Source organism: Ursus arctos, unplaced genomic scaffold, assembly GCF_023065955.2.
Source record: "Ursus arctos isolate Adak ecotype North America unplaced genomic scaffold, UrsArc2.0 scaffold_12, whole genome shotgun sequence".
In the NCBI taxonomy this organism is placed as follows: Eukaryota; Metazoa; Chordata; class Mammalia; order Carnivora; family Ursidae; genus Ursus; species Ursus arctos.
Window position 1 is genome coordinate 11,263,917 of NW_026622786.1, and position 25,363 is coordinate 11,289,279.

At 38.7% G+C, this 25,363-nt stretch overlaps 2 protein-coding genes across 4 annotated transcripts in view; one reads left to right on the forward strand and one right to left on the reverse strand.

Annotated features, from left to right (window-relative positions):
* TSPAN2 (tetraspanin 2) overlaps positions 1-13,344 on the forward strand; it is a 54,436-nt gene extending 41,092 nt beyond the window's left edge. Inside the window, exons 7-9 of one of the 3 annotated variants that reach the window (XR_008958738.1) lie at positions 9,629-9,712; positions 12,031-12,229; positions 13,103-13,344. Coding sequence is in view for 2 of the 3 variants with exons in the window: in XM_057310347.1 (XP_057166330.1) it covers positions 9,629-9,784 (156 nt within the window). In the remaining variant the exon portion in view is untranslated. Of the gene's footprint in view, positions 1-9,628 lie in introns of all 3 variants that reach the window. The other 2 variants (XM_026483678.4, XM_057310347.1) reach the window with 2 other exon arrangements.
* Positions 13,345-22,118: 8,774 nt separating this feature from the next.
* TSHB (thyroid stimulating hormone subunit beta) lies at positions 22,119-23,073 on the reverse strand. The gene is made up of 2 exons (XM_026483778.3): positions 22,890-23,073; positions 22,119-22,416 (listed from the first exon to the last, which is right to left on the reverse strand). Exons 1-2 carry the CDS (start codon positions 23,049-23,051, stop codon positions 22,162-22,164), a joined length of 417 nt encoding a protein of 138 aa, XP_026339563.1. The 5' UTR covers positions 23,052-23,073; the 3' UTR covers positions 22,119-22,161.
* Between the last annotated feature and the right edge of the window lie 2,290 nt (positions 23,074-25,363).

The following is a 25,363-nucleotide window of genomic DNA, read 5'->3' on the forward strand; positions in this document are numbered from 1 at the left end:
AAGATGAAATCCAAATTACCATTAAACACACAAAAACGTAGGCAATTAATAGCAATGTTTAAAAAAATGCAAATTAAAGAGCTGCCATTGTTTAACCTATGAAATTGGCCAAGGTTTTTTATTCTTATTAATTATATACGATGTTGGGAAAAATTATATGAAACGAGCATTTTCAGAGAAATCGGCACAAAATTTTTAGAGGTCATTATGACTATAAAATTAGTGAGTTAAGAGAGCTTGCTAAGATGGCAGAGTAGGAGGACCCTGACCTCACTATGTTTATAGCTAGATATCACCCACATCCAAGTCTATAAACTGGAAAGCAATCCAAAGACTGACAAAACAAACTGCACAACTAAATATAGAGAAGCTGCATCTGAAGGGTTAGGAAGGTCAGAAAGGCAGAAGGAGACTGCCTGCAGGAGGGAGGGAGCTGCACGTGCAGATAGGACAGAGAAATGGACTCATGCACCAGAGAGCTCATACAGGGAAGACTAATCCCCATAACGTTTCACTTTAAAAACCAGAGAGGCTAAATTCCCTGAGTTTGTAAAACCTGTGGGACTTGGAGCCTGGAACTGTAAAAGTCAGCTGACTCAGCACTAGGCAAGCTGGGAGGGTGAGAGATAGCTGGGTTACCACCATTAAAGAGCAGCCTGTATGGAGAGGCAACATGAAAATAGCCGTTTACACAATGCCAGGGGAAAACAGGAGACAGATCTGTTCATACTGATTTCAGAGCATGTTGGGTGACTTCGAAAACAAAGGAGTTGGCAGGTGCCATTTTCCTCCACCACCCACCAGCATAAACACAGAGTCACCTGCAGGAATCAGGACTGCAAAGATACTTGCAACCTAACCTGCTAGCAGTGCACCATGACCACGAGATCTCCTGAAGACTCACCCACTCCAAGCCTGCTAACCTTGGCCCTGGGCTCAGAGCAAATTTTGTTAAAGCTGCCCGCACACCTGCCCAGCCTCTGAGTGCCCAGCGGCTGCATCATGCCCAACTGAGTACCCCTAGCCACCATCATGTGCCAAGTCACAGCTGCATTCCAAGCCCAGCCTCATATCCCTGGCTGACCTGGCACATAGCCCAGTGTTTCAGGGGTCCAGCATAGGACTAGTGGCCCAACACAATATTGCTAACACTGCCACCCTACTCCCAAGTTTTCCCTTTGTAGGCATGCCCACTTAGAGTTGGCCTCCCTGGGTCCCAAACACCACAGAGAGCAACCACAACACGCAACAGGCAGAAAGTCAATGTAGATGATTGCATGGAAAGAAAAGGTGACTCAGACACAACAACAACATAAGCAACACACACAGGATACTCTCCTGAAGTGCCAGGACCTCTTTTTTATAAAAGAGCAGTTTCAAGAACAGAAGACACAGCTGACTGTCTTAACACTCAAAAACAGACACAGAGAGGCAGACGAAATGGGGAGACAGAAATTTATCCCAAATGAAATAAAAGGACAAGGCCACAGACAGAGATCTAAGCAAAATGCATATAAGTAACATGCCTAATAGCATATTTAAAGCTGTGATCATAAGGATACTCAATGGACTTGAGAAAAGAGTGGAAGACCTGAGTGAGACCTTAGCACAGAGATAGGGAATAACATAGCAGAGATAAAGGATTCAGTAAACAAAATGAGAAACATGCTTGATGGAATGAACAGCAGGATGAAAGAAGCAAAAGAATGGATTAGTGACCTAAAAGAGTAATGGAAAGTAATCAAGCTGAACAAAAGACAGAGAAAAGAATTATGCAAGATGAGGATAAACTCAGGGAACTCAATGACGCCATCAAACATAATAGCATTCCTATAATAGGAGTTCCAGAAGAAGAAGAGAGAAAGGGGGCGGAAAATTCATTTGAAGAAATAATAGCAGAAAACTTTCCTTATCTGGGGAAGAAAACATATCCAGATCTAAGAGACACAGACAACTCCCATCAAAATCAACAAAAGCAGATCCGCACCAAGATATATTATAATTAAATTGGCAAAATATAGTGATAAAGAAAAGAAAATTTTAAAGCAAGACGAAAGTCAGTACAAGGGAAAACCCATAAGGCTAGCAGGAGATTTTCCAGCAGAAACTTTCCAAGCTGGAAGAGAATGGCATGAAATATTCCAAGTGCTGAATGGGAAAAATCTTCAGCCAAGAACACTCTGTCCAGGAAGAATATCATTTAGAATAAGAGAGATAAGGAGTTTCCCAGGCAAAAACAAAACAGAACAAAAACCGGGGCATTCATGACTACTAAACCAGCTCTGCAAGAAATATTAAAGGGGACTCTTTGAGTTTTATCGATAAAGAGAGACCAAAAGTGACAGTATAGAGGTAGGATATACAAAAGGGGGAAAAAATGAATATTTCTGTAAAAAATCAGCCCAGGAACTCTTACAAAAAGGATATAAAATATAATAATATAATAACATAAAAACATGGGGAAGAGAGGCAAAAACAATCGATTCAAACTTAAGCAACCATAAATTTAATATAGACTGCTATATGCAGAAGAGGTTATATACAAACCTAATAATGGTAACCATATGTCAAAAACCACTAATAAATATGCAAAAAATAAAGAGAAAGAAAGCCAAATAATCCTAAAGCAAATCAGCAAACCATAAAAGAAAGACAAGAAAGTTTCAGAGAAAATCTTTACAACCAACCACAAAACAAATAATAAAATGACAATAATTACACATCTGTCAATAATTACTTTGAATGTAAATAGATTAATCAAAAGACACAGGGTGACAGAATGGATTAAAAAAGCAAGATTCATCTATATATTGCCTCCAAGAGACTCATTTTAGACATAAAGACACATGCAGATTGAAAGTGAGGGGACAGGGAAACGTCTGACATACAAATGGATGTCAAAAGAAAGCTGGGGTAGCAATACTTAAATTGGACAAACTAGATTTTAAACCAAAGGCTGTAACAAGAGATGAAGAAGGGAATTATATCATAATAAAGAGGACAACCCAACAGAAGATATAACAATTGTAAATATTTATGCTTCCAACAAGGGAACACCTAAATACATAAAACAGTTAATAAAAAACATAAAGGAACTAATCAATAAGAATACAATAGGAGGGGACTTTAACATCCCACTTACAACAATGGACAAATCATCTAAACAGAAAATGAATAAGGAAACAATGGCTTTGAATGATACACTGGACTAGATAGATTTAACAGATATATTCAGAACATTCCATTCTAAATTTTTTAAAGTGCACAGGGAACATTGCCCAGAAGAGATCACATATTAGCCCACAAAAAAAGCCTCAACAAAATCAAGATCAAAATCATACCATGCATATTTCTGACCATAATGCTATGAAACTAGAAATCAATCACAAGAAAAAATCTGGAAAGACCACAAATACATGGAGATTAAATAACGTGCTACTAAACAATGAATGAGTCAACTGGGAAATAAAAGAAGAAATAAAAAAGTACATGAAACAAATGAAAATGAAAACAAATGGTCCAAAACCTCTGGGATACAGCAAAAGCAGTTCTAAGAGGAAAGTTTACAGCAATACAGGCCTACCACAAGAAGCAAGAAGAATCTCAAATAAACACCTAACCTAACACCAAAAGGAGCTAGAAGAAAACAAACAAAACCTAAAGCCAGCAGAAGAAAGTAAATAATGAACATTAGAGCAGAAATAAATGAGATAGAAACTAAAAAACAATAGAACAGACCACTGAAACCAGAGCGCTTCCTTGAAAAATCAATAAAATTGATAAACTTCTAGCCAGACTTACCTAGAAAAAAGGAGAAAAGACTCAAATCACAAATGGGAGAAGAGAAATAACCAACACCATAGAAAAACAAACAATCTTAAGAGAATATTATGAAAAACTATATGCCAACAAATAGGACAACCAAGAAGAAATGGATAAATTCCTAGAAACATATAACCTCCCACAACTGAATCAGAAAGAAATTTTAAAAATGTGAAAGACTGAATACTAACAATGAAATTGAATCAGTACCTTAAAAAGTCCCAAAAAACAAAAATCCAGCACCAGATGGCTTCCCAGGCAAATCCTACCAAACATTTAAAGAAGAGTTAATACCTATTCTTCTCAAACTATTCCAAAAATAGAAAAGGAAGGAAAACTTCCAAATTCATTCTATGAAGCCAACATTACCCTGATACCAAAACCAGATGAAACACCACTAAAAAAGAAAACTACAGGACAATATCCCTGTAGAACATGGATGTAAATATTCTCAACAAAAATACTGGTAAAACCAAATCCAATAATACATTTAAAAAATCACTCACCATGATCAAGTGGGATTTATTCTTGGGTTGCCAGGTTGATTCAATATTCCCAAATCTGTATCACATCAATAAGAGAGAGGATAAGAACCATATGATCAGAAAAAGCATTTGACACAGTATAACATCCATTCATGAAAAAAACTGACAACAAAGTAGATTTAGAGGAAACATACCTTAATAATAAAGGCCATATATGGAAAAACCCACAGCTAACACCCTTAATGGGGAAAAACTGAAAGCTTTCCCCTAAGGTCAGGAACAAGACAAGGATGTCCACTCTTACCACTTTTATTCAAAATAGTACTGGAAGTCCTGGCCACAGCAATCAGACAATAAGAAATAAAAGGCATCAAAATCAGTAAGAAGTAAAACATTCATTATTTGCAGATGACATGATACCATATATAGAAAAACCTTAAAGACTCCACCAAAAAAACTGCTAGAACTGAAAAATTCAATAAAGTCTCAGGATATAAAATCAATGTACAGAAATCTGTTGCATTTCTGCACACCAATAATGTAGCAGCAGAAAGAGAAATTAAGAAAACAATCCTATTTATAATTGCATCCAACATAATAAAATACCTAGGAATAAACCTAACCAAAGAAGTGAAAGACCTGTACTCTGAAAACTGTAAAACACTGATGAAAGAAATTAAAGACAACACAAAGAAATGGAAAGATATTCCGTGATTATGGATTGGAAGAACAAATAGTGTTAAAATGTCTATACTATGCAAAGCAATCTACACATTAAACGAAATTTCTATCAAAATACCAACAGCGTTTTCAACAGAACTAGAACAAACAATCCTAAAATTTGTATGGAACCACAAAAGACCCTGAATAAGTAAAGCAATATTGAAAAAGAAAAGAAAAGCTGGAAGCATCATTATTCTGGACTTAAGTTATAGTAATCAAAACAGTATGGTACTGGCACGAAAACAGACTCATAGATCAATGGAACAGAATAGAAAACCCAGAAATAAACCCACAATGAAAAGACCAATTAATCTTCAACAAAACAGGAAGAATATCCAATGGGGAAAAGTCTCTTCAACAACTGGTGTTGGGAAAACTGGACAGCAACTTGCAAAAGAATGTAACTGGACCATTTTTTTACACCATACACAAAAATAAACTCAAAATCTATTAAAAACCTAAATGTGAGACAGGAAAGCATAAAAAATCCTAGAAGAGAGCACAGGCAGTAACTTCTTTGACATTGGCCATAGCAACGTTTTTCTAGATATGTCTCTTGAGGCACGGGAAACAAAACCAAAAATACACTATTAGGACATCATCAAAATAAAAAGCTTCTGCACAGCAAAGGAAACAATCAACAAAACTAAAAGGCAGCCTACGGAATGGGAGAAGATATTTGCAAATGACATATCTGTTAAAGGGTTAGTATCCAAAATATATAAAGAATTTACCAAACTCAACACCCTCCCCCCAAAAAAGCAAATAATCCAGTTAAAAAATAGGTAGAAAACATGAACAGACATTTTTCCAGAGAATATAATACAGATGGTCAACAGGCACATGAAAAAATGCTCAACATCATTTATCATGAGGGGAATGCAAATCAAAACTACAATGAGATATCACCTCACACCTGTCAGAATGGCTAAAACCAACAACACAAGAAAGAACAGGTGTTGGTGAGGATGCGAAGAAAAAGGAACCCTCATGCACTATTGGTGTGAAAGCAAACTGGTGCAGCCACTGTGGAAAACAACATGGAGACTCCTCACATAGTTAAAAATAGAACCATCTTATGATCTAGCAATGGCACTATTGGTTATTAACCCAAAGAAAATAAGAACACTAATTCAAAGTGATACATGCACCCCAATGCTTATAGCAACATTATCAACAATAGCCAAAATAAGAAAGTAGCCCAAGTGTCCGTCAACTGAATGGATAAAGAAGATACAGTATATATATACAATGGAATATTATTCAGCCATTACAAAGAATGAAATCTCTCCATTTGCAATGACATGGATGGAGCTGGAGAGTATAATGCTAAGCAAAATAAGTCAAGAAAGACAAATACCATATGATTTCACTCATGTGGAGTTTAAGAAACAAGCAAAGGAGAAAAAATAGAAAAATCAAGAAAGAGACTCTTTCTTTTTTAAGATTTTATTTATTTATTTGACAGAGAGAGAGAGACAGCCGAGAGAGAGGGAACACAAGCAGGGGGAACGGGAGAGGAAGAAGCAGACTTCCAGTGGAGGAGCCCAATGCAGGGCTCGATCCCATAACGCTGGGATCACGCCCTGAGCCGAAGGCAGACGCTTAATGACTGAGCCACCCAGGTGCCCCTCAAGAAACAGGCTCGTAACTATAGAGAGCAAACTGATGATTACCAAAGGGAGGGGAGTGGGGGATGGGTTAAATAGGTGATGGGGATTAAGTAGTGCACTTGTCGTGATGAGCTCAGGGTGATGTGCGGCAGTGTTAATCACTATATTGTATACCTGAAACAAATATAACACTGTATGTTAAGTAACTGGAATTAAAATTTAAAAAGACCAGTGAGTTAAGTATGTTCATGTTCTCTGATTCAGAAATTCCACTCCTCAATTTATTTTAAGGAAAAGAAATCAGAGATATGGTATCATTGCAGTGTTATTTATAAGAATAAAATACTGAATAGGCCATTAATATATAACAATAGGGATTGTCTAAATTATGTACTATCATATGATGAATTGTTTTACAACCATTAAAAGCCACTATTTCAAAGAATTTTTAAAGAAATTAATTTTGAAGTCATAATTTTAAATCTAAAAAACACATAGTTGGGTATAAAGAATGAACTAAGTGTGTGTTTGTGTTTAAGAATACACCAGGCGTGTCTGGGTGGCTCAATCAGTCGAGTGTCTGACTTTGGCTCAGATCATGATCTCGAGGTCCTGTGATGAGCCCCACATCAGGCTCCATACTCAGTGGGGAGTCTGCTTGCCCCAGTCCCTCCCCCTGCTCCTCCCCCCCATGCTCTCTCACTCTCTCTCAAATAAATAAAATCTTTAAAAAGAAAGAAAGAAAGAAAGAAAGAAAGAAAGAAAGAAAGAAAGAAAGAAAGAAAGAAAGAAAGAAAGAAAGAAAGAAAGAAAAGAATATACCAATAGGTGTGGCTGGCTGGCTCAGTTGGTAGAGCCTGCAACTCCCGATATTTGGGTTGTGAGTTCAAGCCCCGCGGTGGGTATAGAGATAACTTCAGAAAAATAAAATCATCAAAAAAAGAAAAAGAATACACCAACAGTGTTAGTGATTATCTTTAGTGTAAGAATACAAATATGTCTTATTTTCTTCTTTTTAATCTGCAGTAGTTCCCCCTTATCTGCGGGGGTATGTTGCAAGACCCCAGGGGGTGGCTGAAACACGAATAACACCAAACCCTATATATACTGCCTTTTTTCCTATACATACATACATACCTATGATAAAGTTTAACTTATAAATTAGGCACAGTAAGACATGAACAATAACTAAGAATAAAAGAAAACAGTCATAATCATATACTATAATAAAAGTTATATTAACGTTGTCTCTTTCTCACTCAAAATATCTTGCTGTACCATACTCACCCTTGTTCTTGTGATGATGTGAGATGATAAAATGATGCGATTACTAGGTATTGGGCTACTAATGACCTAACAATATGTTAGGAGAAGGGCCATCTGCTTCCAGACCTGTGGTTCATCACGGGTAACAAACTGCAAAAGCAAAACCACAGATAAGGGGAAACTACCGAATTTCCAAAATTTGAACAGTAAGCACATATTTCTTTTACAATGAAGCAAACCAACACGTTAGTTTCTCAACAAAAAGAAGCTGGGTGTGAAAGCCAGGAGGGAATATGGGCAGAGCTAGAGGAGGACAGTAGTAGAGGGGATTGTTTTGTTTTAGACTGGAGAACATGGGCCTGGCATTATACGATGAGTGGAAACGTCAATGGAGAAGTAGAGGCTGAATGTATAGGAGAAAAGAAGGTAACTGACAGCACAGGGTTCCCAAGGTGAGGAGAGGGAAAGAGATCCGGTTCTAGTAAAGGGGTTAACTTTCCACAGAGATGGGTACTTCTTTGGCTTTGAAGAGGGAGAGGAAGTAAGGAGCAGTGCTGCCTTGTTGACTTCGCATGCTCACTGCCTACAACAGTGCCTGGCACTGAATGGAGCATATAAGTTTATAGGTGAAGGAGAAGAAGGTGGAGGATTTCTATAGGTTGACTCCCATTTTCTCCAGGGAGAGCCACTATCTAGTGCAGTCGTTCTCAAACTTTTACCAGAATGTATTATAATGTATTATTTTTTGTGGGTCTATATCATGTGAGCTCCCTAAGGGCAGAAGAAATCCCGTCTTATCGCCATACCTACCACAGTATTCCAGTGACTGCCTGATGCAAGGTAGATGCTCAAGAACTGTCTGTTGAATGAATGAACGAACGAATGAATGAATGAATGAATGCAGTATGATAGGAGACATAAGAATAGTGGTAAAGTTTTCATATAGCTTATGGGCGTACTGAAGGGAGTTGACCAGTGACAAGTAAAAAGACCTGGCAGCCTAAATACAAAATTGCATAGAGAGCATACCTCTGTACTTAAGAGGATTCCAAATAGAAGCTGGAGAAACTAATTATAATTACAAGTGATCTGTTCTGCTCCCTGTCCAATTATCCCCCATTCTTGGAACCTGCCCTGCACAAGTCTCTATGGGGCAGATGAAAGGATAGAGACCCACCCACCCAGCCCAGCCATCATAGAAAAGAGTGGTCCTCTAACTGTTAACATTCAGTTTTCCTTTGTTTAATTTGAACCTGTACAGACTTTTAAGCCTCTTACTATGTAATACCTACCTTGCATAGTAAATTGGACCAAGTAGGTAGAAAGTCTTTTAAATTATTAATAACATTACAAAAGCAAGGAACTTTATTTGGGGGATATTTTACTTATTTTTATATGCTGAAAGCAAGAAGATGCCCCAAATTTTTAAATGCTTCAGGTCCTAGAATAGCCTCCTCCAGCCAGTTTTCAGGGTTCTGAAGCAGTCGTTGGCCTAAATAGGAACATTCCACCAAAAGGAGAGGATTGTATTTTTCCCCGATACACATTTTTGCTTGAAGGTTATCAGAATGGTGCTATGTAAGAGAAGTGGTTTAGATGTGAGCCGAAGCTGACACGGATTAACTTTCACAGGACGCTCTGTAGAGGAGAGGGTTGGGTCAAGTGATGACTCACAGGTACCATTGTTTGTTATTCCTGACTGTTTTCTTTCCAAAACAGAATTGCATTGATGAAATTGAGGCCATAATCAGTGTTAAGCTCCAGCTCATCGGAATTGTTGGTATTGGGATTGCAGGTCTCACGGTGAGAAAGTTCCAGAACTTACCTTTTTTGCTTTCTAAGAAGCCTTTGCATCTTTTTTGTCTTCACGTGTGATATGGCAGTATCTTGGGAGAGATTTCTCTTAAAGATAGACATTTGTTGACAGGACATCTTCTAAGAACAAAGCTCATTTGATGCAGCAATACCCAGTTCTCTGAAATATGATGCCAGTTTTAACTTTAACCTAATTATGACCTTGAGTTTATCATTGCAGTAGGCCAGCAAGCTGAAACGAGACAAGTCCTTTCCAATTCTGGGTCTCTTCTTACTGTTAGAAATTGAAAACAGCCTGCCAGGTTACTCTCTCTCACGTATGATTTGCAGAAGTAGCATAGTGACTGACAGTGCAAGCTCGGGCAGCACACTGTCGGGGTTCGCCCCCTAGCTCCCTCATCTGTAAAATGAGGACTTCAATGTACCAACCTCGTAAGATGGTTGTGAACTGAAATGGGATAATACATATAAAGTATTTGTAGGAATTAACTCATATAAAGTGTCTGGAAGATAGCACTCAATAAATGCTAGCTCTGTACAGAATCCGAGCACTCCCAGACACAGAATCCAGAGCGAGGGAATAACAGACGCAGAGTGTGGTGCCCGGTGCACCCAGGCTCCTGCGCACGGCTCTGGGCCTCCGAAGCACAAGAGCGTGCAAGAATTGATAGGGGCCAAAGGGAGTGACAGGAGCAGCAAGAAGTGACAGTGAGGAGGGTGTGAGGGCCGACGTAACTGTGGTCTTTGTGTGCCCTCTTGAGAGACTGGGCTTTATCCTTAAGGTACAAGGAAGCCACCACGGGTTAGAAGGACCTGTGTTGCCATGTGGAGGTAAGTGGGGGGGAGGCAGGATTTGAGCCAGGCCAGTAAAGAGGTGATTTCCGCTGTCCAGAGGTTGAGCGATCATAGCTAATGCTGAGGCAGTACTTACCCTCCAGCTCTCGATGTAGAGTAAGTCATGGCATAAGCTAAGGAAGGGACAAAGGGAATTACAAGGAAAATCAAGGAATTGGCAGTTTTCCGGAACACACAAGCATCTTCCCTCTTTTCTGTGTTTAGAGCACAGAGAGGTGAGGCAACGGGTGAAATACTGTGCTGAGGACCTCCCGATCCAGGGACATCTCTCAGGCCCTCCTCACCGGCTCTAGGGCTAGCCTGGTTGCTATTCTGTGGCTTCCTGAGGACAATTTTGAGGCAGAAGATTTGAAAATGTGCTGCATTATAGAGGTATCAAAGAGACACTCCTAACAATTCTACAGTCTCCGAGCGCACATCCTGGAGGCAGTCATCCCTGACTCATGACAGTGGCAGGACGGTGCTGAAAAAGTTCCTTTCTGAGGGGATCCCTTTTGAGTACAACCAGGACAGAAGAGAGGGTTGCAACCAACCTGACAACCACACTAAAGGGGGAAGGCCCTCTATTGGTCATCTTGAATCAGCACCCCCAAAGTTCCTTCTGTAATTCCTTTCTTCTTAAGATAAAGAGTTGCACAGTGTAATCAGTTAGCCAAACGTCCATTAGGTGTCTCTCCTGCCATGCTCTGGTGCTGAGTTCTGGCAGCCAGAGGCTTAGAGCCCTGCTCCTGGCTCTTCCCTTACTTAAGCTTACCTCTTCCCTTCCATAATAGCAGATAATATGTGGATTTTAAATTTAACATTTATCGATTCTAGTCTGATGTAGGATAGGATTGAGGAGAGAATCATAGGGTTATGGTATAGATTTCTTTAAACAAACATTGACAGTAGTTTATAAACTTCACACCCACAGATAACATCCTATAGGCTCTGCGAAATTGTAGGGGAAATGATTGACAACAAGCAAGATCTTTTGACATCCTTCTATTCAAACCATACCAGTGGCCATTGGTTTTGCCAAGTATTTGGCTTTTCAAAGAATTATCCAAGAGGCAGAAGACATGAGTAATACCATAGTTCCAATACCTCAGCTTATGCTTTGGGAAAACTATAGAGTTAAATAGTGAAGCGTCATTTTTACCTTAAAATGGAGCAGGAAAAATGAAGAGATGCTCTACTTTGTAATATGCGGTCACTGTTGCACAAGTTCAGAGCTTTTCCAACAACAGGAAACTCTTTAGACCAAAGTGTAAACAACTCGTAGTCGACAGGTTAATACGGCAGTCTTCAGCCAGCGGCCATAATTAAGTAGTATATATAAAAATGCCACTTATAGCCAGTAATTATTGGTTATAATTATTTGTTAGACACCCATGCAGTTTGCTTTTTTTTTTTTTTTAATCAGTTTCTATCACTTGAAAGTCGCTAACGAGTGGTCCCTTCTGTTTCAGATCTTTGGCATGATATTCAGCATGGTCCTTTGCTGTGCGATACGAACCTCGCGAGACGTGATATGAAGCTACTTCTACGTGAAAATTGCAATCTAGAGCTTTCATACGGCGGTCACCGGAACTGTCTCCTGGCTTATTTTTAATATTCAAAGGACATTCGGATCTAAAATAATATGCTGTTAATTGTACATTTGCACATGTATGTATGTTTGGCTCATTATTCGTTTACCCCTCGAGTGAATGCTGTGTATATTGACTGAGAGTCATGTGTGATCTGTGTGTTTCTGGTGTATGCGTTGTATGTAATGAAATCTGTTTGCTGGAAATTCTTGGTTCTTGTTATATCAGAGGAACAACCTATTTGACTCTCAGAAAAAGATCATCAGACTTTGAGAAACTTTAAAAATGATAATGGGTCATTTTCTCAGATTCTAGCCATAGAAAGTTAGATACAGAGAGTTCAGGATTTCTGGTTAACAGAAGCAATAGACTACAGGACTTGAGAGATCGTGGTGTAGTGCTAAAATTGACTGCATCTGAATTACGTGTAAGGGTTTCCTGGGATTTTTTTATATACATACTCTCCCCAGAACACAGTAAACCACAGTTTTAGAACTAAACACATCTGTAAAACTAAATATAGCATGGAAAATCTAATTTGAATAAGTCATACTTTCCTAGTATTTAAAAACAAAAAACTCCCTCTGGAAAGAGTGGTCACACAGACAATCATGTGCCCTATAAAAGTGAGTGTTTTTAGGACTTAAAAAAAAGCCTTTTAGTAACTTTTTAAGGAAATTTTTTGTTCTTATATAAATACATTTAAATATCACTTTATTGCTTTCTTTTTCTGACTCTGCTCGTAACTACAGCAGCCCTCACATGAACAAAAGGGCATTTATCTCAAATTTTTCCGTGTTTCTCCAAATGTACAGATAGAAAGACTAAAGCAAGAGATCTGGCAGTTGCAAATAGTAGGAAAGAGAATTTTTAATGCCACTGTATCTTTGAAATACCTCATAACTTGAGTTTACATATTTTCCTAATTTTTTGTATTTTCTTATTCACCTAGAGAATTCTTCTTCATAGATTTTGACCTACAATTTTCACCCCTTAAGATAAAACAAATATTCAAATATTCAAATATTATATCACAAGCATCCTTGGCCAAACTGAAAGAAAGAACGAAAAGCATCTACTAGTTGTGTGCACACAGCAGAGACAAGCTAAGGAAATGAAAAGACTGAAACCCACAAAGCAGAAATATGTTTTTTCTGTGTAAATCTCCTATAAAAATAAAATTTTCATATTCTTTATGGTCTTGATGTTTCAATTTAGGAAAGTAAACCCAAATTTAGAATCTAAACTGATATCTTTGTCAATTTTTAACAACTTAGTACGTTTAGTAGATCATGGAGGGTTTTTAATTACATTGTAAAAGGCCACACAAAAGTGAAAGTACTGGGGACTCTGGAAACCCCGGTAAGTTCATACACCTGTGAGAACACAAGTCTTTGGGTATGCACTAAAGGAAAGTGTGCACTCCCAAGAAACTTTTACAAAATGTTTTGCTGAAAAGACCTAACCACTACGAATAGTCTCATTTGCGTAGAGAACCACACTTCTGCCATGCTTGCTACTGCTACTAACTTACTTTGGAGGAAGCTTTTCTGAAAAAAAAAAAAAAAAGATTGGAAGCAAGCTAAAAATGTAACTGTTCATGGCTACTTTACTGTGTCTATAGCTAAAGAAAAGATTTTTAAGAAAATGACTTCATGAAATAGATGTTTATATGCCAGTAGGTGAGAAATATAACCTCTTAAGTAAAGAACAAACAGCCCATCTCGCTTCATGGCTTTAGTTCGTCCTCTACCTGAACACAGGCCCAAGTGCATAGGTTTCTTCCACCTCGGAGTCATCTCTGATTCACAAACACTGAGTTTCATTCTATACCTGAATTAACAACCATGAGAAGACTACAATACTTAAAAGTGGAAGAGTAGAAATCCATTCCATCTATGGTTAATGTGTCCCTTTGGGAGTAATTTTTCCAAAATATGTGCCATGAGTAAAATTAGAGAATCCCACCTCTGCGTGAGGGCAGATTTTTATATATCATAAATCTACATATATCTTGAATTCCTAGATATCTTGAATCTATGTGTCTTGAATCTATGTATCTTGAATATATAACTCTTGAATATATATACATATATAACTTGAATATATGTATGCATGAATGTGTGTGTACACATGAATACATGCATACACATATACATATATGGGTACATATATATACACACACATATATATATATATAAATTTTTGGTTATATCTGCTTACCTGAACTGATTTGAGATCAGACCCAAACATATTCTTAAGCATCTGGTACCAAGGCACTGAATTAAAATTTCTTGATAACTATTTTATTTCAAATTAAAATTTCTATGTGCTGGAATTGCTTGTTTGATTTATCTTAAAATTCTATTATATCTTTATATGCACCTTTACACAATTTATCTAAATGTGCAACTACCAAACAATATGGTTTAAAAAAAAAAAAAGCAAAGAGTAACCCTTCTGTAGTGTTACTATGAGGAACTAGACTTAAAAGCAACACCCTAAGGACCTTTGTGCAAATGGATTTCAATTAACATTGTCTTATCCAAATTATACATCTTGTCCCCGGAATAGCTCCTGTATTGTCCGTGGTTCAATCTGTAAAGCCGCACGCTGATACAGGGGCCAGTGTAGCCCCAGCACAGCCACCCAGGAGAGTGGCTCTCCTTTCCCCGGGTGCCCCATTAATACGTTTACTTGATGAGAACGAGTCTTGTGGGAAGTGGACAGTGAAGGAGATAGCATATCTTCCCTTCTGAAGTAAGTACCAAAGATAAAAGGAAGAGGCATCCTTGGGAGTCCAGGAACTTTCCTGGTTCACTGCTCCACTGACATCCCCTTTGACCACCAGCCCCCTGATTTCAGCAACCCTATTTTACCCACCCCTATGAGGGAGCATTCATGGGCCCCTGAAGCCAATTAACTACATCATCTTAATTTGGACTCATCAAAATCAAATTTATATTAAGGTATATTTTAAGGGGCACAAAAAGTTTCTACTTTCTTTCAACATGACTATTTTTTCCTATAAACTGTACCTGTAAGTTATTATATGTAGGTATCCATTGAAAGGTAAAAAGACCACACTACTGCAAAATGTTATTAATCGTTTTGTTGGTATCCTCACTGTCAACAAAAGTTAAATACATTCCAGGAAACCACTATTCCAATGGCTATCTCCCGGGAAAGGGAAAGCATGAAGTATAGAAGTAATAGTCCTGAACGTTGCAAAGCAAAATCTATGCTGATTTCATAAAATTTTTAGCTAATGTGCCAGAAACCCATCTGAAGCTTTGGGATTTGTTTTCGTTGTTTTTCTTTTTTCTTGTGTAATTTAATGATGGTTTTACTTATATTAAATAGAAGAAATTAAAATTAAAAGAAATAACCAACTATGACATTAGCAGACCTGGCAATTAATATTATCTAAATTGTTATAATTATTATATTGATGAGAGTCTCTGTTGATTATAAATCAAATGTGCATCACCATGCACAACTGAAGATACTTCTGCATGACACCAAATACCTATTTGATCACACTAATTTGTTGAATTAATGAATTCTATCTTAATTCAAAGACTTGATATCAACAGCCATAGCCAGAGTCCCTATATTTTCCTCTGGGCCTGCTCTGTTTCATAAGATGCAACCCACTCTAAGAATTTTTTTTACTTTGTTTGAGGACTGCTATTTTATACATTTGAAAAAACTCTTTAGAGGATAGTGATATGCTAAGATGAACAAGAGAATTCTGCCTTCAAGGAGCTCAGAGTGGGGAAAAAAACAGGGAAATATAATTCCCATGAGGTAAGTGCTATAATATTCATTAACCAGGAGTAGACCCTCTCTACCTTGGAGAAGATGGTCTGGGGAGAGAGATTTTCTGAATTTTGAGGTCTCTAAACTGAGTCCTGAACTCATACAAATTATCCAAAAAGTAATAGCAGTAGAGAAGAAAAGTGGATCGCTGGGGGAAAGACATCAAGAAGACCCTGAAACAGCATGGAAGCATTCCAAGAGGGCATGTCAAGAACTGGCGAGATCCAGGGTTCCGGTAAACTGTACCAAGGAGTCTGATCTTTGTACAGCCAACACGGCAAAAATTTTAAACAATGAGTTACAAAATCAAATTTGAATCTTATTTTAAAAAATATTTGTCAGAGAGAGAGAGAGAGCACAAGCAGGGGGAGCAACAGGCAGAGGGAGAAGCAGGCTCCCCAGTGAGCAAGGAGCCTGATGCGGGACTCGATTCCCGGGCCCTGGGATCATGACCTGAGTCGAAGGCAGACACTTAACCAACTGAGCCACCCAGGCGCCCCAAATTTGAACCTTTTAAAAATCACTCAGCTTTAATATGACCAATGATTGGAGGGCAAAGGCCAGAGGAATTCATGAGGATTTCTAACTAACATACTGGGATTCCTACCGAGAAGTAGACAGATACAGGGGTAATTGAGGGAAAGAGGAACCTGGAATCAATCCCCGGTTTCCTGACAGCTGAAGGATGGTGGCACCCCGGAGAAAAAGCAGACTGCAGTGACGAAGCCAGTTGGAGATGACTATAGGACATCCAAGAAGAAACACAATCAGGCATTGGGTACACACCCTGAAGCTCAGGAAAGGAGTTTGACCTAGAACTATAGTTTAGGAATCTGCAACATAAAAGTAGTAGCACCCATATTTGAACAATATGGGCAGCCTTTCACATTGAAGACCTCAGTGAGAAAGTTTTGAAAACTAGAATCCTCTACCAGTCAAGTTTAAAGCCCAAAGCAGTTCTTTACTTGTCATCCATTCCTCCACCTCAGGCTGGAGGGTCTCTATCAGCTACCTGCACTCCTTCAATAGCTGTCATCTAAACCATCTTTTATTGAAATGGGTAGTTTCTCATATGTTCTACATTTAACAGTGTCCAAAGGGTCAATAGGATACACAAGATTATCACAGCTCTAGCACTTCTTTCACAAAATGTGCAAATTTCACTCCGATAGCACAGAGCAAAATTACATTTCCAGAAGTACAGTTCAGAACTACATTACAGTTGCCTGCTAGACCATAGCATGGATTTCTACTCATCATAGAGAAGGGTAGCGAGGAAAGGCATGAAAAGAGAAAATGTTGACTCTGGCCTCATTAGGACTGATTATAAATGCCTTAGATGTATTATGTTGTGAATCCAATATATGACCTCCCCTGGGGCCTCTAGGGTAGCACAGAGGTCAGAGAAGATCAGGACCTGTGTATTGGAACTTTGTCATTGTCAACTTTACTCGAAACAGATTCGAGGGAAGATAGGAGTAGAAGTCAAACCATAGTGGGTTGAGAAGAGAATGAAAGTGAGGAAATAAATGATCAGTGTAGGAGGCTTGCTATTGTCTGAATGTTTATGTCTCCCTAAAATTCATGCGTTGAAATCCTAATGCCCACTGTAATGGTATTAGGAGGTGAGGTCTTTTGGAGGTTCCCAGGTCATGAGAGTGGAGCCCCCATGAATGGGATTAGTGTTCTTATGAAAGAGACACCACAGAGATCTCTCGGCCCTTCCACCAAGTCAGGACACAGTGAGAAAGACCAGCTATGAACTAGGAAAAAAATCTCTCACTGGAATATAACCATGCTGAGCACCACGACCTTGAACTTCCAGCCTCCAAATAGGCGTCTGTTGTTCATAAGCTACTTAGTCCATGGTATTTTGTTACAGCAGTCCAAACAGATTAAGATAGGATTTTTACACACATACACATACACACACACCGCAAACTGGAATAAGAATTCAAAGAGAAAGGAGCAAATAAACAGAAGTTTGCAGAGGCTCACAAGATTATTTGCTTGTTTTTGCTTTTGCTTTTTTATTTAGGAAGAGATTGAAGAATGATTCTTGCTGAGGAGAAAAAGTCAATAAAAAAGAAGAGAAGATAAAAGAGAAAACAAAGTCCTGGAGGAAATGGGGGATGCGATCTTTTGAAACTAATGGGAAAGATGCTGAATTAGTCAGTACTTTTCAGTTGCAAGTGTCAGAAACCCAACTCCGATTAGCTTAAGCAGTTATGATTAAAAGCTACAATTTCATTTAGAGTTGAAGCCAGCTTCTGATTAGACTCGGATGTTATCATTAAGTTTCTCTCCTTCATTCTCTCTTGCTGTGCTCTGGGTTGGCTTTATTCTCAAGCTGGCTGTTTCCAGGAGATGCCAAGATGGCCAGCAGTGGCTCTAGGCTCTCAGAGCTTACAAACCCCAGCAGGCCAAACATTCCTCTTTGTCCAATGGTTATAATAAAAGTCCTGAGACTGACTCCCACTGGAAGAGATTAGTTCACATGCCCATCCCTCAATCAGTCAGGGTTGGTTGAGCCTAAATAGCATGCCCACCTCCGTCATTTGAATTGAAAATGTGGGTGGGGGTGGTACAGGGCAAGGGGCCCTTGGAGGAATGTCAGGCAGGAGTCCTGGCTAGGAGGTAAAAATTGGGATGGAAACAGACATGCATACCCCAGTGGAACGCACTACACTTGTGATCCCAATGAAAGTCAACCCCCTACTCGATCATCAACATCACACACTTCCAGGAGGTGCACCCCTGCCCCCAGACCCCAATGCTGAAGAAGAAAGCATGAACCTGCCCATGTCCAGCAGGTACTCCATGCCCTGTGCCGCACCCTGCAACCTGCCACTCCACCTGCTGGCCTACTCCAGCTCTGTTGTCAATCACTCTGGGTCCCTGAATGAGGAAGTGCACTCCCAGGAGATAATGACCTTAAGCAGCATACCTTGCAACCTGGGGTTGGAAAAGACACCTCCAGAAAGACTCTTTGACCTCGCAGGACAGCCCCATGATGATCAGGAAGTGCTAACCACCTTTGTGCTGCCAAACTCCAGGGAACAGACTCTTGGATTCACATGATGCATCTAGCACCAAAGCCTGACTGCACACCATCTGGTGACCTGAAAGTAAAGATTTCCTGGAATTAAAGCAGACATATCTGATGAGATAGTTTTTCCAAGATGTCTGGACAGGCATGTATACCTTTTTCTCACTGTTGCTTCTTCTCTCTGCTTCCTTCATGGAAAGACCACGTCCTTGCCCACATTTCCCAAGCCCTTGCAAAAGAGGAGCACCTAGCCTTTTGATTATGGCCTTTCAGAAACAACTTCATTTTGGTCCTGTGACACATTAATTTTCACTTGCTTTTTCTGAAGGGTTAGAATTTTCAGAATTCACAAAAGCCTTCTCTTATCTAAACTATTAACTGACTTTGGATTTTTATCCAGATTATGGTTCCTGAATTTGCAACCTTACAGGTTGTGTTATCAATAACACATTTCATTCCAAACAGTTCTTTTGAGATAGTGTTTTAAAACATCTTTGAAGTTTTGCTGTTTTTCAAAAAGTTCGTCAACTATTGCTTCAAGTTTATACCTGCACTCAGTCTTCCCAAACACACTCAGTTAATTCTTTCAGTGTGCTCCTGCAGTATTCACTAGTCTGCTTTCAGGGTCGCTTTAAGCAGAGACTTCTAGGAGGCATGCATGACTCCAGGTTTGCCTTCACAGGGAGAACCTTTCTCCCCTAATTGGAATAAATGCCAATAAATACTTCAGTTGGCTATTTTCAGACCTAGAGTCCTGGTTTAAAACCATCATACATGGGGCACCTGGGTGGCTCAGTTGTTAAGTGTCTGCCTTTGGCTCAGGGCGTGATCCTGACATTCTGGGATTGAGCCCCACATCAGGCTTCTTCCTCTCCCACTCCCCCTGCTTCTGTTCTCCCTGGCTGTCTCTCTCTGTGTCAAATAAATAAATAAAATCTTTTTTAAAAAAAAGATAAAAAAAATAAAACCATCACACAATTTGGAATTGTTTTGTTATTTCTTTTGTGTATAATTATGTTAAGTTTTGTATTTTCTTTAACGTCAAACTTCTTTTAAAAACCATGTACCAAATAAGGTGATGCTGGCTCAATGCTTCAGGGTGACTTCCAACACTTAAAACCTTGAAAAAATAAGCTTTTTTTTTTTTTAAGATTTATTTATTTGAGAAAGAGAGCATGGGGGGAGGGAGAGAGAATCTCAAGCAGACTTCCCACTGAGCACAGAACCTGACACTGGGCTCAATCCCACAGACCCCGAGATTATGAGCTGAGCCAAAATCAAGAGTCGGGACACGTAACCAGCTGACCCACCCAGGTGCCCTGAAAAGATAGACTTTAGATGAGAAGTACCTGAGAGTTTCTTCCTGCTAACTTCCTTGTTGCTCAGATGTGGTCTTAAGTGGTTTCTAACTGCTATGCACTTTCCCTCTGACATAGGACAGGACAACCAGGAAAAGTCCTTCCTGGTACCAAGGGACAAAACCATTAAATAGAAAGAACTTGACTCTTGATCGGTGATTCTTTCAAAGAAAGATCTTGATAAAAATGTGAAAATTAATAAAAGGAAATCTTGTTCAGAATGGCATCCACCAGCTAGGAGGGGGAGCTCTCATGCCCCCACATGCCTTGTCAATTTCAGGTTCCATGAAAGTCATATGTGATTAGTGCCAGTTAGGTTTAAACATCAGACATTTTACTCATTAATCAGGTCTATGTTTGACATACAGTTTCTAGAGGGGATGTTATAATCCTGCAGCTTTAAGTGTTCATGTTATCAAGTGATATGAGAACCTAAACCCTCAGATGAATATTTGAAGACTACGCTGATGTCAACCTCAAATATTAAGGTAAGCATAATGTGGATCCCTGACTTCGTATATAAATGTACAGCTACTCCCTCCCCCCTAGCAGATCATGAGCTTGGTACTAATCCATCTACACTACCTCACCACCTGCACACACACACACACACACACACACACACACACACACGGCATTGTCAGCATGTAGGCATTTACAAGATGCCCAGCTGAACGCAGCCAGTGACTGTGGGATACAGCGAAGCCAACCATCCCTGCTGATAATTGATTTTTACCCTGATGGTACCAGTTTAGATGGAGAGAAATGGACAAATACAGGATAATCATTTTTTTGAGGTCAAGTCTGCAGGGCACTAGGTCTGTCTCACTTCATGCATCTGTTGAAACCAGACTCATGAAAGAGTACCTAAGGAAGGAAAAAAAAATAGCCACTTGCCAAGTGCATTTGCCAGAAAACAGTGTTTCAATATTGATGAAGGTTTAGATTAGAATTTAGGATGATTCTATGCTATTTAATCCCTTAGCACTCTCCCCCTGTCCCCAAAATCTTTCATAATCATACTAATTTTTCAGGACATCAAAAGCTAAAACAGCACAAGTTGCTTTTGGTATATATACTGAAAATTGTCTCCTATTACTTGAAAGAATACAAAGGATTTAGTCTTCCACATGTAAAATGATCATGGCCTCTTTTCTAAGCTTTTGGGGTATAACTTTCATAAGTCAGTTGACCCATCAAAGTAATTAAATTAAAGAGAACAATTTTTAGAATAGAATATACTGTCAACTGAGTTTTGGTTAAATTCTATCCTGTGCATTTGAATAACTAGAATAAAGTGCCACATTGCAGATTTCACATATCTTTTGCTCTCCATGTCCTCTCCAGTCCTGGTTCTAGCCTTTGGAAACAAGTGTCTCTAGTACCCTGATGCCCTATGTTCTTTCAGCTTCTGATCGCATTACTCTTATAACTCTGCAGTATCCCCACATTCATTTTCTATGTAAGGACAAACCTCATGTAATGGCCTTCTGTTAAAAAAGCCTGTTCAAGGCTGGCTTTCGTTAGTATTTCATATCCCTGTTTGCCATTTTACCTGCAGTCTGCCCTTTCATGGGGAAACTATCTCATATGAGTTCAAAAGGCTCTTTCATTCACCTTTTCTTCTAAAGCCTGTAGGCTCTCCAATGCATGTGTGGGTATGGGTTTGGATGAAATAGTACTCAAAATGTACACAATGTGTTGTGAAATATATTGATATTTTATTCATTTTATTCCAGGTGAACACATTTAACTGAATTGAAAGTTACATCACTATTGAAGTTAGATAGAAAATCCCACCACATAGGACTTCTGAGGTTTGGTACAATAGTTTGTCTTGATGGCCTCATGTATACAGTCACTATAGTCAGTATTACACTTGCCACAGTTACAGCTTACAGCTACAGGGTAGGAGAAATAGGGAGTAACATGGCGTGGGCATCCTGGTATTTCTACAGTCTTGTACATGAAGTCTTTATATGTACAAACATCCTGGGACAGAGCATATTTGGGAAGAAACAGTTTGCCATTGATATCCTGAGGAAAGAACAGAAAAGGAAGTGTAATGTTAATTCACTTATATTCCTTTGACACAAATAAGACTGGGGGAGGATTATCCCATTCCCCAGTACCAATTCAATATATCCACGCTGAATCCTATAGAGACAAAAATCACTCACTCACACACATACACATACACATACACACACACACACACACACACACACACACACACACACACACATATACACATCCCTCTCTTTTATTCTTGATCATGGGGACAATATAAGGTTTAAATAAATTCTGGGAGTAAAACTATTATAAAATTATCTGTACCAATTGTGCTAAGTAGATCCATATAATATTATAACCTGGGGCCTCTAAGGAGCCAATAACCAGTAAATTTAGGAAATGAGGTTGTTATTTATCTCATTTCCTTTCTGGATAGAAATGGACTGAGTCTAGGTTTATCTAATTTACAGCCAAAAGAAGTGAGATGAACTACATACCCGTGTCATACAATATCCAGCACAGATGGTGGTGTTGATGGTTAGGCAATAAGCACACTCTTTCCTTTCGACATGCATCGTATACTCAGTTGGGAAACAAAAAGACATCACTTGCCCACATGCAAGGCCAAAAAGCATGGACATCAGGTAGGTAGCAGTCATGCTAAATCAAAGACAAAAGTAAAGAATCTATTACATGTATCCTTTAGGACATTCAGGAGGGACATTCAGAAAGAGCTAAAATGTGTGTGTGTGTGTGTGTGTGTGTGTGTGTGTGTGTGTGTGTGTGAATATTTGTATTTATTGAATGCCTACTTCATTCTAAGCCCTATATTAGGCGCTTTTACATAGTTAATATTCTCAATAACCTTTTTTTATGCATTTAGATGTGACTATGAGCCACATACCTCATAATGTAGGAACTCACACAGTGAAGGTCCTGCTTGCAAAGTGCCACTTAGCAACACTGGGCACTGAAAAGGAAAGCCTGAAACATCACAACAGAACAGTGGCAGAGACACATAATGTCAACTAAGTATAAAACAATTCACTCAGTGGAAACAGTCCGAATACCTGCCTCTAATTGTAAGAAGTCAGCTAAAAGGGAGGCTTCAGTATGGACTTTCTCAGAACTGTAGTTTTCTAAAAACTTTAGTTCGTTAACTTAAAAGGTCAACAGACTGCTCATAATCAGAAAGCCTAAAGAAACCAAGAAAAAGTGTAATCAAATTTCAGTACCATCTCAGCACAAATCATCTTGCATATAATCCTATCCAATGTCTATCGAGGAAGAAAGACGAAGCTAGAGAACGTCCAGAATAGATCAACTAAAATCACCACTGGTGTTAAAGGGCTAACACAGAAATCTAGAAACCATGGTTGAAAGAAAGAAGTGGAGTTGGACAAATAAAAATTATTTTACTAAGAAAATGTATGGAATGTATTATCTTAAAAAAACTATAGAAGCAAAAAATATAGGTTGACACAGAGAAATACCATTACAGACAGACCCACTGTGGGTTAGCCAGGAAAGTAGAATAAGTTTTGGCTGAATGGAAGACAACAGAGAGTCCATTATGCCTCAGACAGAAGGAGAATATGTATCCAATAGGACCTGTCTAATGAAGAGTTTGCTCAATATCAACTGGTTATTATAATGAGCTGGATAATATTATTATGACTAACGTCAGATAAATTAGATAAATATATAGAAGGCATTTGAACCAGGCAATGAGAAATGCAAAATGGGTAAGTTATGATCCTTGACTTCAAGGGCTGACAGAGGAGGTAAGTATGAGCGCTAATAAGAAAAATATGGCTCTAAGTGCTCTGAAAGGGTCCAAATTATGACTCTGAGACACAAAATTATCAAAAATTTCTTCTGAATAAACAAGTGAAGTGAATCCATTAAAAAGTTTCCCTGGTTAACTCCTTTGGCTAAAATGTTGCATATTCAAGTATTCTTCAGAATTTTTTGGTATTTCAATTAAAGACAAAATATCAGAATTCCTTGCTCATGGAGTCTGGTTTTCTCAAATGCTTCACAAATGTGAGCTCCCTTTATGGTTCAGACTTGGTTCCATTATTTTAGAGCCACAGACCTAGAGGATCCTCTAAAAATGACATAAAACACTCAGCCATCATGATCATATGGCTCTTGACTCTCTAGCCAGCCAACTACTGGGTTTTTGCATAAAAAAATAATTAACTTACATATTTTAGCTCTGTGATTCTACATAAAATAGATGTGTGGTGATCTAGTGTGAGTCCTGGAGTTAAGGAATAGAATTCTATTTCAAGATCTCCCATGGATCTATGAGAAATTGACTAAAATATTTAATCTGTCTGGGCCTTTTTTTCTCATCTAGAAAACACAGAGAGACAAACCCAACCAATTGTTTTTTCATTGTGTTATGTTAGTCACCATACAGTACATCATTAGTTTTTGATGTAACGTTCCATGATTCATTATTTGTGTATAACACCCAGTGCTCATTACAACGCGTGCTCCTTAATACCCATTTCCGGGCTACCCCATCCCCTCTCCCCCCTCCCCTCTGAAACCCTCAGTTTGTTTCCTGGAGTCCATAGTCTCTCATGGTTCATCTCCCCCTCTGATTCCCCCCTTCAGTTTTCCCTTCCTATTTTTAATTGTAGGATAAAACACTGTTTTAGAACTTTTACCCATTGTTGTCATATTCATTACAGATACTATATTTTTTTTCAAAGTTCCTCTTATAAATGTAAAACTCTAAAAAAGGAAAAATTAAAAATGCTGAATTACTAGCAATGGTAGCTGTATAATTTTGTGGATATAAAAAAAAGTAAGAACTATTCTTTCCCCTTTATCACAAGTAGTGAAACCTTACCTACAGAATCTTTCTGAGCTTCAATTGCCTTATCTATAAAAGGAAGGCTTAGAAACAGTAGATGATTGAGAAGGTCTTTTCAGCACAAAAAGATTGTGATTCTAT